Genomic DNA, 18,112 nt, shown 5'->3' on the forward strand with positions numbered 1-18,112 from the left:
TCTCACTGATTGTATCTCGAGAGGTACCAAGAGTCGTTTCTGATTTCGCTGTTCTTGCTGCTGCTGGTACTGTATACAGCGTACATGGAAGCTCTAAGGAGTGAACAGCATACGTCTTAGTTCTTTTCTTTTTCGTCACAGTTCAACCAAATTTAAATTCTATTTGCGAGCCAAATGTTGCTAGTTGTAGCATGACATGCCATCACACCAGTAGCACTGTAGCAGTGACATACTGACATGGACTGGATCGGGCCTATATCAGTCATTGAAGCTGGGCCCAAACCTTATTTATATGTTCCTTAGAAATCCTGTGGCCCATGGACCTGTCAACTATCTAGTGCTTATTTTTAGTGCTACAAAGGCCTGTTTTCCTGGTACAAGATGCAGCCTTTTTTTCATTTTTATATTAAAAAAACAAAATTTCAAAAATATATGTCGAATAGAAAAATTTTAAAAAATGAGTGCCTGTAGCCCCCTAATGGGCGACAGGGTGCCTAATGGGCGACAGGACCTAAATATAAAAAAAAATTACATTTAGGTCCTGGTGCCCAGTGCACATTAAACGGTGAACTTGTAAAATCGATATAAAATCGTAGAAAACTCGGAAAAATACAAACTCAACTGTTCTGGATTCTATGAAATAATATCTACAACTTTTGTTACATAAAGTTTTTCATTTGATCAATGTATATAAATCAAGAAAAATAGTTCTTGTACCTAGAAAAATCTGAAATAATTCATTTGGTCTAGTTGTGCTTATCTAAAATTTACCAAAATTTTTTTATAGCTCTTAGGGAATAAAATAATGGTACTGTAAAAGTTATGGCTTCTAATACTCAGTATAGCAGCATGGATAAATAACCCATTTAAACTAGACATATTGCAAGATCTAATTTAAAAATTTATTCTAGAAATGTTTTCTGGGCCTACCAATTTTGTACAAGCTTATGCTCACCACATGCAACACTCTGGCCAAAGATGACATGCATCCAAAGGATGGATCTTGAGATTTAAATAAAAGTGCATTAAACTGGTATTTAAAATAGAGCAAGATACATTGATCAAATGAAAAACTTTATGTAACAAAAGTTGTAGATCTTGTTTTATAGAATCCATAACAGTTGAGTTTGTATTTTTTTTATTTTTTTATAATTTTATATCGATTTTATAAGTTCACTGTTTAATGCGCCTTAGGTGCCAGGACCTAAATGTAATTTTTTTTTACATTTAGGTCCTGTCGCCCATCAGTGGGCGACAGGCACCCTGTCGCCCATTAGGGGGGCGACAGGCACCCATTTTTGAAAATTTCCCTATTCGGCATATATTTTTGAAATTTTGTTTTTTTAAATATAAAAATGAAAAAAGCGCCAAGATGCAATCCGTTCAGCTGAAAACAAAGGGACGGCTGATTCAATAGTATTATGTACCGAATCAGCTCTAGCATTCGTTACAGCTCGTGGTCCATCAAATCTAATTTCTGAACAGGCAAAAGCTTTGAGCATGAGAATTCCAGTTCACAGAGAAACTAATACCATCAGAATGCAGATTCAGCCACTATATGATGACACTCTTGGTGACACTGCCCAAGATTCATTACCTCTGCTGAGAACCACTTCTAGCCCATCAGTAGTGTGATTGTGTGATCACTGATGAACATACCATTTGCCCAACGAGTTGGACAGGGAAGGGTCATATCTGTAAATCACAAACAGCTAGAGGGGCAAGGCGCAACTTGTTTGCAGTGTCCATTACGCTGGTCAGGCAGCTTGAATGCCTTTGCTGTTATAGAGTCATGAAACAATAATTAAGCAATCCAGAGCCATTTCGTTTGTTTAGACAATGAGTTGACAATGGCATGGGGGAAGATGCCTTACCAAACAGCGACATCTCTTGATGTTTATGGGCGTGCCTCAGTGCTGACTACTACAGGGCAACATCACAAGGATGGTTCAAGAAACATGATAGATTCAGATATTGCTCGCCCATGTCATTGTTAACAACAGAGAACTGGAGAAGGAAGCGCCGGAGCTACTTGTTTACTTAACTACACCCTGGTCATCCAGCGAATCATGAATGCCCCCCCCCCCCCCCCCCCCCCGCCTCGTTCCAACGAATTAACTTTGCTTTCACCCATCCTGGATCAGTCTGACCTTCACTGGCCTGGCATCAGCGTTCATCAGTTATGGTTTCTGTCGGTTTCATGGGTTGCTGACCCCAGCTAACCCTGTGATGTCAACTGATGTTTCTGCTCAAGAAAACAACAGGCATTGCTCCCTTGCTGGTCTGATTTGCAGGTTGGTGTGTACGCACCGAGAGGGGGATTAAACATATCCAATTTCAATAGGCGATATCATGTGAATTATGTTTTCAGTCAAAAATAGATAATGAATATTTTGCTTTGCAAGGATAGCTACTTGGAAGCTCCGTACTTGTGTTAGTTACAAGATGGTGTCACTCACTGCTCATGTTGAACTGTTCCAAGAAATATAATGTCAATTGAGAAAATTGAACACTACTAGTTAGCTGTCTACCTTAGAAAGCTTTGTTCGTTGATCAAACCTGTTACTTTTGTTCTGGTTTCATCAGTACAAGCTTCTTGTGATTCAGTCTCTGTACTTGCTGCGAAGCTGTACTACACTTGCCTTATTAACCCACTAATTGCTCCAATTTGCAGGTTTTCCAATCTAGATCGATCGAGCAATGATGGAAGGAAAGTACCATCTCTTTCCTCTTTCGGATACTTGTATAGTATACTTGATAAACAATGGGCACATCCACATCGCCGACATCAAGATATAAGATTGCTGCTCTGAAACCAAATTCCATTTTTATTATGAATGCACAAGGGATTTGATGGGGGTATATTCCTGGCCCGCTACGTCACCGCAAGAATCTCGAATAATTTAGCTCGTTGCTTACACTGAACTGATGGTGTCTTGTGTGCCAACCTCGCATTCACCCAACGCAACATGGAGATTGTTATATGAGGATTGTTTTGTATGGTTTTTATATATGTGGTCCGGGATTTCAAGTGGAGGAGCTCCCTTGCTGCCAAGGCTCTAATGACATGGATGATTGCGAGGAGTGGAAGAAATATGTGAGGCGGTTACTTTCTGGGGTCTAATTTAATTGTGTGATGTTGTCTCAATGCTTAAGATATGGACAAGGACATGGTTTGTTTAATCGTAGCGCCATTATTGCGTCTAAGTTCGACGAATCATTGGCCGATTGAGTTCTTACTACTGCACTAAATTTTTCCCCTTGAATTTGGATAGCATGAAGACTGAGTTCAGTCAAATATATGAACATGGGGAGCTGAGATAGACAACAGGTTTGACAGAAACAGGAGATGATAAATTCAGGTAAACGTAAAGTGCACTGTAAGTTAATGCGAAGCCTTCGCACCGAAAGATTCGATAAGTAACCAGCATGAAGGTGCATAGTTAGCATGTTATTGAAATGATCAAAATTGAAGAGTCAAGCATATCACTGTCACTTGGCTCTTTTTAACTGCATACAAGTTGCTAAGTGTTCACTACTTTCAGACTCACAATATAAGAACAGGCAACTAGCCTGGGAAATTGGGAATTAAAGCTTGTGCCAGAATGCCAGATATGCTCAGATTATATACGTTTTGTCAGAATCTAAATTAGATCTGAGCAACCTCCTGCAAATCAGAAAAGGGAAGCATCGCTTATTTGGTGACTACTTGCACCAAAGCATTAGCTAAAACACAAGCAAATACCATATTTTTAACTAATATCTAGAATCGACAAGGCCACTTGAAATAAAACAGTTCAATTACTACTTTACTAGCATATTGGAACACTGCATTATTGATCACATCACAAGGAAAAGAATACTGATAGGTCAACAACCCCAAAGTGGAAGTTGGAAATGGAAGAAGTGAAGCCACTGAAAGCTTGCAATGAGCTCTAAATGGTTATTATCACCATCAGAATTTGCATAACTGTATGCAATTTCCTTACTGTTAACAACACCTAGACGACTTTGTCTCGCAAGTTTCTTTTGGACTAGGTAACCTCAATGAGGAAATTTAAGAAGATGGTACGAAGGGAATTGGAGTCAGGCTGTTGACGCAGAATCGCGCCAACACACTCGAATACGCTAGAACGTGCGGACGATCATCAAAACGATCAACACCCGCGAAACCCTGGGCAGGCCGGTCTGACCGGTGCCGCCGACCGGTCTGACCGGTGCAAGCAGGGCATCGCCGGAAACCTAGAACAGCGAGCTCGGGAGGGACCCCGTCGGAGCTCGTGAACGTCTTCAAACGCCGTCGAGACGAAGGAAGAAAGCAATCTAGGGATGTAAAAAGCTAGGGTTTGAGAGAATAAAAGTAATGCGATTTTTGTATTGATTCGATTGGGTCCTACCTCAATCGGTCTTAGCCTTTATATTTATAGGCCGGGGAAGACGTACCCCTTCACGAGTAGGATTACATGAGGACTCTTTACAAAAAAAACTAATTCTACTCGGACTGTACAGACTAGACCGGTCTAACCGGTCAGACCGGTCGGCCTCGGCAGGTGCCAAATTTGGCTGTCAACATATGCCCCCCTACTTTTTAGTGAGTTTACAAGCTAAAAAGCAAAACAGAAGTATTCTATACAATACTAGGGCCTAAAAAAATACTGCTAAGGACGATTCTTATAAACTGGTCATCTTTCTTTATGCATCTTGCCACATGCTTGGGTAGAATTTCTTCAAGTACTTCCCATTGATAGCTCTAGGTAATCGATCTCCTTGCAGTGTCTCCATCATGTAGGAATTCCCGAAGATAACTTTAACAACTCTATATGGACCCTCCCAACTTGGCGACCACTTACCAAACTTATTACTTTTCATCCCAAGAGGTAATATTGTCTTCCAAACTAAATCCCCAACCTGAAAAGATTTATTTTTTACCTTCTTGTTGTAAGCTCTAGCAACCCGAAGCTTGTCCTTTTCAATCCCCTTTAAAGCCTTCGTACGCTTGTCAGTCACCTCATCAATATTATCCATCATTGAATTATAATAATCAACAGCAGAAAGATCATTTTGCTTAGTCAATCTATAAGCGTCCAGATTTACCTCAATGGGTAAAACGGCCTCTTGACCATACACAAGCTCAAAAGGAGTAACCTTGGTAGCACCATGACGAGATATACGATGAGCCCACAATGCTTTGGATAACACTTCATGCCACCTCTTAGGATTTTCTTCTATTTTCTTCTTAATAAGCTTGATCAAAATCTTGTTACTTGACTCGGCCTGTCCATTGGCCTGAGCATAATATGGAGATGAATTGAGCAACTTGATCTTGTAAGATTCGATAAATGCGCGTACCTCCTTTGATATAAATGAAGAGCCTTGATCCGTAGTCAAAGTTTGAGGAATACCGAATCTATGAATAATATGCTCAGTTATAAATTCAATCATCTCTCTATGTGTCATATTCTTCAAAGGAACCGCTTCGGTCCACTTAGTAAAATAATCCATAGCAACCAACACAAAGTGATGCCCCTTTGAAGATGGAGGATTAATTTGTCCAATAAAATCCAACCCCAACCTCGGAATGGCCATGGTTTAATGATAGAATGCAACGATGCAGCAAGTACCAATTGCAAATCTCCAAACCGTTGACATTCTTCACATCCCTTATAATACTTGAAACAATCCGAAATCATGGAAGGCCAATAGAAACCGGCTCTCCTAAGCAACCACTACATTTTAGGAGCCGATTGATGAGTACCACATATGCCTTCATGAACTTCTCCCATAGCAACCTTGGCCTGATCTGAGTCCAAACACTTAAGAAGCAAATCTTCGGTGGTTCGACGATAAAGCTCATCATCAATTAAATACACTTGAACACTGTACGCCGAATATTTCTCTCTGCACCACGACCAGGATCTTTAAGATAGGAGATTATAGGAACTCTCCAATCCTGATCTTCGGTTTTTTTCATAGCCGAATCAGTGTTTTCTGCTGTCTGATCGGTTAGACCGGTCTCCGGACCGGTCTGGGCGGTTAGACCGGTCACGTCAACTGGTTTGACCGGTTCGTTCAGAAACTGCAACTCGGCTATCATCTGCATCGGTTTTCTAATGTTAAATTTTCCTTTTCTAACATTATTACCAGATGCTTGCTGAGCCAGAGCTTTAGTTGCTGAGCCAGAGCGTTAGTCTATCCATTTTCTTCTCTTGGAAAATGTCTTATTACGAATTTATTAAAAGAAGAAATAATTTCGAGGCATTTATTAAGATATGCATTTAATGAACCATTATAACATTAGCATATCTTGGATACTTGCTGCACAACGAGAAGTGAATCACCAAAAACTTCAGCATGCTTCACGCCCATGGATTGTAAAACTTCCAAGCCGAATAATAATGCTTCATACTCAACTTGGTTATTTGTGCAATATTCTTCTAATCGGTTTGAGAACTCAAAAACAGCACCACTTGGAGATATAAGGACAGCACCAATTCCTCTCCCATCATCACAAACCGATCCATCAAAATAAAGCTTCCATGGTGTGCAAAAAATATGGCCGACTTCTAAATCATGCTCATCATTAATATGATGTTCAACAATGAAATCCGCTACAATTTGGTCTTTCATAGACTTCAAAGGTTCACAAGCCAAATCATATTCTATCAAAGCATATGCCCACTTGCCGATTCTACCACTCAAAATCGGCTTTTGCAACATATGTTTTATCACATCAGTTTGACATACTACTATGCATGTACTAGATAGTAGATAGTGTCGCAATTTAGTACAAGCATGATATAAAGACAAGCACAACTTTTCAATAAAAGTATACCTTGTTTCCACATCAATAAGTCGTCAGTCTATATAAGTAACAACATACTCCTTTCCTTCGGTCTCTTGAGTCAAAACAGCTCCAATAACTTTATCTTCGGCCGCTATACAAAGTTTAAAAGGAACACCTCTCCTAGGTGCTTTAAGAACCGGCGGCGAAGACAAATAATATTTAATTTTCTCAAATACCTCTTGCTGTTTTGCCCCCCAAGTAAACTCGGCTTCATTTTTTAACCGAAGAATAGGAGTAAAAGCATCAATCTTTCCGGACAAATTAGAAATAAATCTCCTCAAATAATTTACCTTGCTCAGAAACTTTTGCAAGTCTTTCTTGCAAGTAGGAGCCTCAAATTTCCTCATAGTTTCATTCTTTTAGAATCAATCTCTATGCCCTTCTCATGAATGATGAAACTAAGAAATTTTCCCGCCGATATTCCAAAAGCACATTTGAGTGGATTCATCTTCAAACCATACCGCCGCATCCTTTCAAGAGCGAGTCTTAAATCGGCTAAATGAGAATCCAAACTGGACGATTTAATAACAATATCATCAATGTACACTTCCAAGATAACACCAAGCAAATCATGGAAGATTAAATTCATAGCCCTCTGATAAATTGCACCGGCATTCTTTAAGCCAAAAGTCATAACCACCCACTCAAACAAACCAACAAATCTGGGACACACAAAGGCCGTTTTAGACGTATCTTCCTCGGCCATGAATATTTGATTATAACCCGCGTTACCATTAAAAAAACTAATAACACGATGTCCCGATGCTTCATTAATTGGCATATCGGCTATAGACATAGGATATTCATCCTTGGGAGTAGCTTTATTGAGATCTCTAAAATCAATGCAAACACGAATCTTGCCCGAATCTTCCTTTTCAACGGGCACAATATTAGAGATCCAATCTGCATAACGACAAAACCGAATAAAACCAGCATCTAATAATCGATTAATCTCCTCTTTAATTCGGTCATAAATACTAGGATTGCAACGTCTAACCGGTTGTTTATAAGGTTTAAAACCGGCTTTGATTGGTAAGCAATGTTCAACGAGATCACGACTTAATCCCGGCATTTCAGAATACTCCCAATCAAAACAATCGATATATTCTTTTAATAACTTTATCAAATCAGCTTTAAACACAACCGATAAATTCTTGTTTACAAAAGTCGGCCTAGGAATAGTACCATCACCTAGATCTACTTTTTCTAAAGGATCAGCCGACGTAAAACTTTGGCCCAGCTTGTCCATGTCTTCTGATTCTTTAATAATTTCGCACATATCGTTCGTACGCGCCCGATAGTGCTCAATGCGTTGCTGGAGCCACTCTGCGTTGGACCGGTCTGACTGGTCTGACCCACTGGTCTGACCGGTCGTGGGACCCGGTCTGACCGGTTGCACCTGAGTCGCCTGCTGGACTCATCTTTACAGCATTAAGTGATTTAGCCGATTTTCCATCGGCTTTAGAGTTGCAAGAACGAAACCCTCCTTGGTGCAACTGATAAGCTCATAATCGGACAGATCCAAGCCCGATAAGCACTTGACGTTGTCATTGGCACCAATGGAATTGGAATCGGCGGTAGCTATGAAGGAAGAAGTGTCACCAGGCACTATCTCAACCTCATCACCGATCCACTGAATAAGAAATTGATGCAAGGTAGACGGAACACATTGATTGGCATGAATCCAATCACGCCCAAGTATTAAAATGAAGTTACCTTGCACTTCCGAGACGAAGAAGGCTGTGGCAAGCGTTTTACTTCCAACGGTCAACTCCATGGACGCAACTCCCTTGGCACCAATGGGATCACCTCCACCTACGCCGCTAACCGTCATGTTGGTCTTGACAAGCTCCTCGTCTGTGACATCCCAGCCTTGTTAAGTGGGCCAGTCAGAACGTCTTCAAACGCCGTCGAGACGAAGGAAGAAAGCAATCTAGGGTTGGAAAAGGCTAGGGTTTGAGAGAATAAAAGTAATGCGATTTTTGTATTGATTCGATTGGGTCCTACCTCAATCGGCCTTAGCCTTTATATTTATAGGCCGGGGAAGACGTACTCCTTCACGAGTAGGATTACATGAGGATTCTTTACAAAAAAAACCTAATTCTACTCGGACTGTACAGACTAGACCGGTCAGACCGGTCGGCCTCAGCAGGTGCCAAATTTGGCTGTCAACATAGGCGTATGGATAAAATTGCTGGCTTAGAGTAATAACTATCATTGCATCCATCATAATACAACAAAGAAATTCCTGTCTTCGAGTACGGTATCCTGTGTGTCAAAAACACAGGGCAGATGGATTTGGACTTTGGAGTAAGATAAGTCTGGGACGGATCACTATAAAAGACATGCTGCCGTCTGAATAGTACAGCACTACTGCTTGTGTGCATCTTCGATGACAATTTCATCATCACCATCCGCACAGTTTCACACTTGAATAAGTATTAGTGGACTGTATGTATTGAAGAAAACAAAGTCTTGTCCAGCTCGCTGCTATTTGTACTTCTGACAAGAGCCAATCAGCCTGCAGTAACCTTTTGCAAGCACTGAAAGAGTCCAGTCCAGCCGTGGCCTTTCCTGGCAAACAAGAGTTATTTTGAACACTTCAAACGCGCGCATTTGCATTTGCCGCGGCGCACTCCCATTTGCATAACAACTAGAAGATAAATGCTATTCTTATTTCAGACATCAAATGAGCGCTCTTGCGTTTCAAAAACTATTCAGACGAAAGCAGAAATTTCCAGCTTACAAGTCACAGCTCTGAGAAGGGCATTATTCTTTAATTCTGGGGGTTCTGGGCCTATCAATACTCAACAAGAATACAGCGAGAATCAACTGAAGTACCCATGGACCAAAGTGAGCTCATCCCGCCTGTCATCAAGAACTAAAGAAAGGGCGATCGCCGAAGGCAGAAGCAGTATAAACCTTTACAGTGCAGGGACTGGTGTCCCCACTGCAGGCCACATGCACCTGTGATGGTGTCATTTGGATCCCAATCATTTGAGATTTAGTATGGATCCAAGAAACAAGTAGCATAGGCATACCAACTAACAACTAGAGGTCGTTCCTGTCGCCCTCCAAACCAAACTCGTCATCCCTGTACCGAAATGCTGTGACAGCCGCCCTTGTGGAGCTCCCATCCAATGGGGACGGCAGCAACGCCACCAAACTGCTTGGCAAGCATTGCGGTCTCAATACTTCCCAGCAGCTTTGATGTCTCAACAGATGCAAATTTACAATCGTCACAGAACAACCAACCAATCAAGGATTCAAGGGTTGTGAAATAGTATATATATCTTGGGGCTTGAGCTATCTCAGTCAAAACTATAAACCTTTTTAACTTTTTAAGACCCAAGGGAGCTAAAAGCTTTAGAATGGATCCTACAAAAGGTCAAACTTGGTGAAATGGAGAAGAATCAGAACATGAAGCACTAAGGAAATTTCTTTCATGTCCTTATTTACATTGTTAGTACTTACTAAGCATGAACAATTCAGAAGCACAAGTTGGAGTTCAAAGTTCAAATTCAAGCCAATCAAAGTTTGCCTTATGTTAATAGAAGAATCCCAAGGTCCTTTTGTTAATTGCAGCAAGCGCAGAATCTCGAGAGATATGCTGGGGTGTACTACCCCAGAGCCGTATGCTACCAAAACGCAGGGAATATGTCAGTTCCACGAGGGCGGAACCCTAAAATAACCTCACAAATGCGTAAACAAAGCCCACTGATCTGTGCTCCTCACCCCCTTAACCTCCAACCAATTCATAAACCCCTAGATTAAGCTCCACAAATCAGGGCGCGCGAGGCCTGATTAGGAAGCAAAGATCCAAGACAATTCAGTGCTCCATGCACATATCTTCTTGCAAGCTTGCATGCATGAAGCCCATGAGTTGCCACGAGCAGGAGCACCCGGAGCTCGCCGCCGCCATGAGCAACAACGGCTTCGACTGGCTCGAGGACTCCATCTCCTTCCTCGCCGGAGATGTAGACATCGCCGGCGGCTATGGGTGGTGGTCGAATCCCGCGGAGGCGCAGCAGGATGACATTGGCAGCGTCGTGGCGCAGACGCTCTCGCCGCCGGCGCCACAGCCGACGACCAGCTCGCCCCTGGCGCACGCGTCCCCAAACATCGCGTATCCGCCGGTGTCGTCGCCTTCGGAGACTTCATCCAAGAAGCGCAAGTCTCCGGCGCACAAAGCTTCCAACAATAGCGTCAGCAATCAACGCCGCCGCGCCGAGCAGGACAGGCCAGGTGCCGGCGGCGGCAAGAAGGGCGGTTCCAAGGGCGGCGGAGCGGGATCCGACCGGGACACGAGGTGGGCGGAGCAGCTGCTGAACCCGTGCGCGGCCGCCGTCGAGGCCGGCAACCTGTCGCGCGCGCAGCACCTGTTCTACGTGCTCGGCGAGCTCGCCTCCTTCTCCGGCGACGCCAACCACCGCCTGGTCGCGCACGGGCTGCACGCGCTGTCCCGCAGGCTCCCCGCCGCCGTGGGCACGGCGGCCGCGGCGTCCGTGCGGGTGCCGCCCTGCGAGTGCCCCACGCCGGCGTTCGCGGGCGCCGAGCCGCGGCTGTTCCGCGCGTCGCTCATCAGGTTCCACGAGGTGAGCCCGTGGTTCGCGCTCCCCAACGCGCTGGCCAACGCCGCCATCGCGCAGGCCGCGGCGCGCGGCGCGGCGGAGCCCCGGCCGCTCCACGTCGTCGACCTCGGGGTCTCCCACGGCGTGCAGTGGCCGACGCTTCTCGAGTCCCTGACCCGCCTGCCCGGCGGGCGCGCGCCGCCCTCTGTCCGCCTCACCGTCGCGGGCCCCACGGCGACCCCTCCTGCGCCCTTCTCGGCCTCGCCTCCGGGCTACGACTTCTCGCCGCACCTCCTCCGGTACGCCAAGTCCATCAACCTGCATCTCGCCATCAGCCGTGCAGGCTCCCTAGACTCCGTGCACGGCTTCGCGGCGGCCGGCGAGGCGCTCGTCGTCTGCCTCCAGTTCCGGCTCGGCCACGCCGCCGCCGACGAGCGGGCAGACATCCTGAGCAAGGTCCGGGGCCTCAACCCGGAGCTGGTGGTGCTCTCGGAGCTCGACGCCGGGGGCGACGGCACCGCGGCGGGCGAGTTCACGGCGAGGCTGGAGCTGCTGTGGCGGTTCCTGGAGTCGACGTCCGCGGCGTTCAAGGGGAGGGACGGGGAGGAGAGGCGCCTGCTGGAGGCCGAGGCGGGCACGTCCGTCACGGCCGACGCGGCGGGAGAGGGCAGGGACGCGTGGCGGGAGCGCATGGCGGCCGCCGGGTTCGAGGAGGCGGCGTTCGGGGGCGAGGCGGTGGAGTCGGCCAGGTCCTTGCTGAGGAAGTACGACGGCGGGTGGGAGATGTCGGCATCGGGCGCCGCCGGCGCGGTGGCGCTGCGGTGGAAAGGGCAACCGGTGTCGTTCTGCTCGCTGTGGCGGCCGGCGTGCAGCGGCTGACTGACCCTCTGGAGCCGGTCGGTCTGCGCTTCCATGGCGATGGCATCGGCACGACGGATGATCTCGGCCGCGCACTGCGGCTGGGTGGGTGGTGCAAGGGAACGTTGCTGATGTCGCCTGCATGGCGGAGCCAGGCTCAGGCATCACCGGCCGCCGGCGGTGTACGGGAAGCGACGGCGAAATCAGTGTAGCATTTTCGCCTTTGTTCTGAAGAAGAAAGCTACTGCAGTTGTCAGTGGCCATTTTTGTACAGATTGATTCCTTTGTTGATTTCTCTGCCCTATGCACTGCACGCGTAATTATTCTTGAAGTATCACCAGTTTAGCAAGTAGCAAGATGCATGTATGCTCAGAACGTGTTAAGCATGCATGCAGGAGTACCAATCAAGAGCATGTGCAAGTACCAAGATCGCTGTTAATTAACTGTCAGTGCTACATGTACATATACACTGAACAGAACCGTCTGGTCTCATGCGATTGCGATCAATAATACAAGGACGAAGGCCCAGTTCCCAACCCATAAATCTCGTAAACACAAAAAAAAACATCACATTGAATGTTTCGACACATGCATAGAGTACTAAATGAAGCCTATTTACAAAACTTTTTGCATGGATGGGCTGTAAATCGTGAGACGAATCTAATGAGCCTATTTAATCCATGATTCACAACATTGATGCTACAGTAACCGTCCGCTAATTATTGATTAATCATGAATTAATTAGCATCATTAGATTCGTCTCGCGATTTACAACTCATCTGTGCAAAAAAAATTATAAATAAACTTCATTTAGTACTTCAAATTAGCAAGATTCCAACGCAAAAAATTTTTGTGCTGGAACTAAACACAGCCCAAATATCAGAATGGCAGATTAATAGTTAAGACCAAACACTGCACTAGTTCAGCTAGTCAGGAATCTCACGTGTTGTACTGTACATGGAGAAGGAGAAACAGTTCTGTGATTGCACACTTCGATCAGAACAACAAAGACTTGTTTGGAACATTCAAGATCTCTCCCAGGTGCTGCCACCTAAGCATAATTTGATCTCGTTCGTACCACTAGTTAACACATAACACATTAAAGTTTGAGTTTATAGTCAACCTTGTTTAAAAGTTTAAGCTTTTAGGATGAACTGATCGATTTATGCAGCATATAATGATTCATGCATGCAGCATACCAACGAAAGAGGTCTTGTTGAATCCTGATGGACGCAATTAACATTTAAGGCATTGAGCCTACAAATGAGGGACAGTATTGAAGTATAAACAATGCTCTGTGACAACACATGTAGCAAAGTATAGCAGCACCGGCAGGTTATTCTATATAAATAATCAAAAATTTGATAAGAAAATTCGATAAGAATTGCAATTTGCTGGGTGAATGTAAAATAATTTCGATTTGCATGTCTAATTCGTGCTAGAATTATTCTTTCTTGTTCATTGATAAGAATCGCAATTTGATGCCGTCATAACATGGCGTGCAATACTGAGGATTTGCCATCTTGAGATGATTTTACTTAGAAGAACGGTGATGCAAAGAGCATGCAGGCCCAGATAACATTGCAGTAGAAATTTACCTCTAGTGACTAGTGAGTAGTGAACCAGGGACAGCATACAATACTAGCACAGTTCCTTTCCAAGGGCGACGTGCTTGCAGGCCGAAACTTCTGCTTTTGCTGTTCTGCACATCTCGTGGCTACTCAATAAGAACATACCAATGTAACACTAATTTCAAAACAAGCAGACTAGTAGAGAGAGAAAAGAGATGCTACGATCCAATTGACAACAAACGGTTAGCCCATGTTCAGTTGGTCAATGGACATCCGAGGACGCTTCGCAGCAGCGGCAGCAGCCACAGCATTGAGTTGGAAAGAAACCCTCTGACCATGCTGAGAAGTGTTCTGTTGCTCCTTACCTCTCTGATCCTGGGAGTAGTTTGGATTGGGATTTCCAGGGTTTGGGGTCAGACTAGGGTTGGTTTCTTCGTTTTCATCCTCCGTCTCCTCAACTTGAGGCGGCGGCTTCAATGGTGGCAGGAGTTGGTAATTCTGAGCCAACAGTGTGTCCTGTTCTGGTGGCAGGGGAATTGAGCCAGGAGGAGCGATCGACTTAGGCAGCGGGATTCTGTTCCGGTTGCGTGCCAGCTCAAGGAGAACCTAGCAAGAATAGAAAATCACTTGTTAGCCTAAAGCACTGTTATGCATATGTACTCTACATATAACACTAGGCCAGATAAATTTCTCAGGAATCCAATGAAACAACAAAAGGTTCATACTAACCCTATAGTCAAAATATTCAATACTAGTAGGCTTTCATCACAGAAGAAACACCAAAACATGAGTTCCAGTGTTTCACCACAACACTAGTAGGCTTCCAATTCTTTTCCAGATCGGGTGAATCTGAATCTCATTACGAGATCGCAAAGGAATTACAAAGTCTTTGCGCAGCCTGTTAACACAGTGCCAGGTACCAGAAGACTACTTCATCTTGACTGCACTACAGTGTGAAGGGCTTTAATAGGACCAAGGGAACTACCAGCAACCCATCTGGTTTAACACATCAAAACCCTCAATTTATAACATCCAACAGCCACTTCTTGTAACACAGAAAGACACAGGAGAAATAAGTTAAGACTATCACATCAGAACTACAGGCTTGACTCGCAACTAGATTTATTAATGGCTTTCTCTGTTCTAGGAACAATAGAAAACAAATGAGATCCATGTAATGTGGTGTATTAGCATCACATCTTATTTCAAGGCAAATGAACATATCTAATACCCCAAGATACTTGTACCACTAACATAATGTGGCATTTAAGGTTATCGTTTCAAGAAATAGAAACAAGGTACTATCTTATGACCCATGGGAAGTCTGAAGATCGACCAAAGTGCTCCGGATTTTCTATTAGGACAACTTGAATGTCTCTAACAATGATTTGATTTTCTGGACAGAGTAGAAATTTGACTTTAGGCAGATAAAAAGAGTGCTTGTGTTTGTTAAATTTGACGGCAAGAAGATTGTTTTGATTGCTGGGGTTCAGCTGTCAGTTGATGTTTATACTTTTCTTGCTCTGTATCTGATGAGAACTCTTTCCCAAATTTAGAGATTGTTCCCTAAAGGTCAAGTTGTCTTTGTAAAGGGATTGTCTTGTAAAAAAAATTGACCAAACACTACTTTCTGTTGTTACTACCAATTGAATTCAGCAAATCATAATAGCAATAAAGTATTTTAAAAACAAATCCTCACATACCATCTTCTCAAGGACAATCCAAATATACATAATGAATCTGCTAGCCAAAGTTCTGAATTGTTGACTATGCAGATCACAAAACATTCCTGACTCGAGGGAGTATTCATTATGAGCTAAGCAAGAACGAAATTAAGTTACTCGCTTCAAATGTTAGTTCGATATTTTCCATGATTCCTTTCTTTTCAACCCATGACAATAAAGTATCCTTACTTCAGTGATGCCATTTAAGATGCATTAGCAAAAAAAATAAAAATCAAATGTATGGTGACATCATGAATATTCAAGAAATGCATTAAAAAAGATAGTATAATTTTTTATGTACCTCAAACACATTTTTCATATCCATAATACCACTTTAAATGAATAGCCAGATAAAAGTACTAGATTTTGTTGGTTCATAGGAACTTCTTGACAGGCAATATTATAGTAAATTGCTCTATGATATCTACCTAGATAGTGGACTGACAAATAAAAAAAGGAATTGGTCAGTCAATGTTTTTTTCCTCAAAGAATCTGAACAAAAGGTAAAAAAAACATTTTCAATTGTCATAGATTTATGATGAAGATAATACATATGGTGTGATTGGGGAACACAAGAAAAAACCAAGAGGCAGAATTACAAATCCAACCAAAAGATAAGCATACTAGTCCATTACAGTTCTAGTATTCTACATATTATTAGTCTTTGATGGTGTTTAAGGATGCAGAGGCGGTCATTAAAAGGTACATGATTTCAGTTAGTCATAATCTTCCTGTATCATGATGCAATTCAAAAACCGTAGTGAATATACTACATATTATTAGTGTTTGATGGTGTTTAAGGATGCAGAGGCAATCATTAAAAGATAGATGATTTTAGACTTTTAGTTAATCATAATCTTCCTGTATCAAGATGCAATTCAACAACCATAGTGAATACACAACAGACAAAAGTTAACCTTTGATTAAGAACAGAGGAAAATGTGAAATACAAACGAAATAGAATACTCTAATGCAACTGAGCATTCAAACAAGTGTGCACTAATCATAAAGGTTCACTCCTCCGATTATTGATCAAGGCATCATCTACATCAATCAAAACTTAGGAATGCAATTGGATGGGTATGCATCAGATGGGAATATGTCAACTTATAATTAGTCCTGGACTATGTTATCATGGCTTGCATTAATCAGCAAAGGCACCTATACCTCTTAAAGGATTACGAGTAGTTCAACTTTACATGGGGAACTTACATTTACTAGGTATGGTCAGTTCATCTTAAGCTGCATCATTTAAGTTAATCTAGCATGTTACATAACAGTTGCCATTCTCTCATTTGAAGGACTTCAAGCCAATATGCTCCACTTGTAAGGCCAGTATTTTTTAGTAACTGAAATTGTTGCAAATACAGAAGCAGAAAATTTACCATATTCCGCAATGCAGGGCACGAATGACAAGTACATTTCCACTAACATGACTACTGAACAGGAAACCTTATCAACAGGCAAACGATACCTAAAGAAAAACTTATATTGGAAAGAAATAGTTTATTTTAGACTGGACGAAGATTTCTCAAAACCTTAATTATCACATTCATAGAACAATTTAACAATTGTAATAGTTGATTCTATGGTTCCATGTAGAATTTCTGAATTCTCTTATGACACTAGGCTGTTCTATGTGGCTTCAAGTACATACATCTTCTTTCTGATCATATATCTGAACCTATGTTGTACCATAAATTTTCTGTCTATCCATGAAAATGAGGGGGCCCAGTTTATAAAATTACAACACATGATTTCATCCAAACTAAATAGATATAAATTCAACACTAGAGAGATGTGAGGGAGGGAAATCATATCAGTAATATTCACAAAAGCAGAAAGCATCATTTAAGCCACAAGTCTTTGCCCACTAATCTACCGATATACAACTACTTCAAAATTAAGCTGCAACTACAAGGGCAACACAACAACTAGGGTTCGTGGATTCAACCGTGGTAACAGCAGAGTCCATGCCGAGAGGCGAGAGCAACAATTATGCGCTGGAAGAAGAAGGTTAAACAGAGGATCCAACCAATTTACCGAAATTGGGGTACAGCGAGGGTAGAATTTTGGGTGGGTTTGGTACCTCGCGCGGCGGCGGCTGCGAGAAGGAGAAATTGACTTTGGCCTGGATGGCGAGACGGACGTCGTCGGCGTCGATCTGGGCCTTCCCGGCGTGGTCGGCGTAGACCTGGGCGTCCCCGAGCACGTCGCCGACGTAGCGGTAGGCCAGGTCCAGGAACTGGTGCACGACGCGGGGCTCGTACTCGCCCTCGCCGAGCCCCATCGAGCGCAGGAGCTCCCGCACCACCCGCGCGTCCCGGGGCTCGTCCGCGACGGAGGCGGCCCCGGCCCCGGCAGCGGCGGCGGCGGCCGACGGTGCCGATGGACGCGCGCCGCCGGCGTCCATAGTTGGTGCGGCTGTGCCTGGTGGGGTTTCGCCGTTTCGTTTCTGGGGTGAGGGTGTCACGTGTCAGGGAGGTTTGATACCGAAGATTGTTCGTCAATCATGATATATAAATACGAGGAATAGTATTGTAC

General features: G+C 43.7%; 2 protein-coding genes across 2 annotated transcripts; one reads left to right on the forward strand and one right to left on the reverse strand.

Moving 5' to 3' along the window:
- Nucleotides 1-10,722: 10,722 nt before the first annotated feature.
- LOC120689193 (protein NODULATION SIGNALING PATHWAY 1-like) lies at nt 10,723-12,294 on the forward strand. The gene has a single exon (XM_039971511.1). The coding sequence runs from the start codon at nt 10,723-10,725 to the stop codon at nt 12,292-12,294; it is 1,572 nt and encodes a 523-aa protein (XP_039827445.1).
- A 1,529-nt stretch (nt 12,295-13,823) lies between these two features.
- LOC120691803 (transcription initiation factor TFIID subunit 9-like) lies at nt 13,824-18,037 on the reverse strand. The gene is made up of 2 exons (XM_039974995.1): nt 17,658-18,037; nt 13,824-14,450 (listed from the first exon to the last, which is right to left on the reverse strand). Exons 1-2 carry the CDS (start codon nt 17,979-17,981, stop codon nt 14,088-14,090), a joined length of 687 nt encoding a protein of 228 aa, XP_039830929.1. The 5' UTR covers nt 17,982-18,037; the 3' UTR covers nt 13,824-14,087.
- Nucleotides 18,038-18,112: the final 75 nt, after the last annotated feature.

Source organism: Panicum virgatum, chromosome 9N (assembly GCF_016808335.1).
Source record: "Panicum virgatum strain AP13 chromosome 9N, P.virgatum_v5, whole genome shotgun sequence".
NCBI lineage: Eukaryota > Viridiplantae > Streptophyta > Magnoliopsida > Poales > Poaceae > Panicum > Panicum virgatum.

What these genes read in the sequence shown, in the direction of transcription:
- LOC120689193 (XM_039971511.1), top strand. Translation starts at nt 10,723, where the DNA reads ATGAGTTGCCACGAGCAGGAGCACCCGGAGCTCGCCGCCGCCATGAGC.
- LOC120691803 (XM_039974995.1), bottom strand. Translation starts at nt 17,981, where the DNA reads ATGGACGCCGGCGGCGCGCGTCCATCGGCACCGTCGGCCGCCGCCGCC. An exon ending in CGCAGCCGCCGCCGCGCGAG is followed by an intron (nt 14,451 to 17,657) that starts GTACCAAACCCA and finishes TATTCTTGCTAG; the next exon opens with GTTCTCCTTGAGCTGGCACG.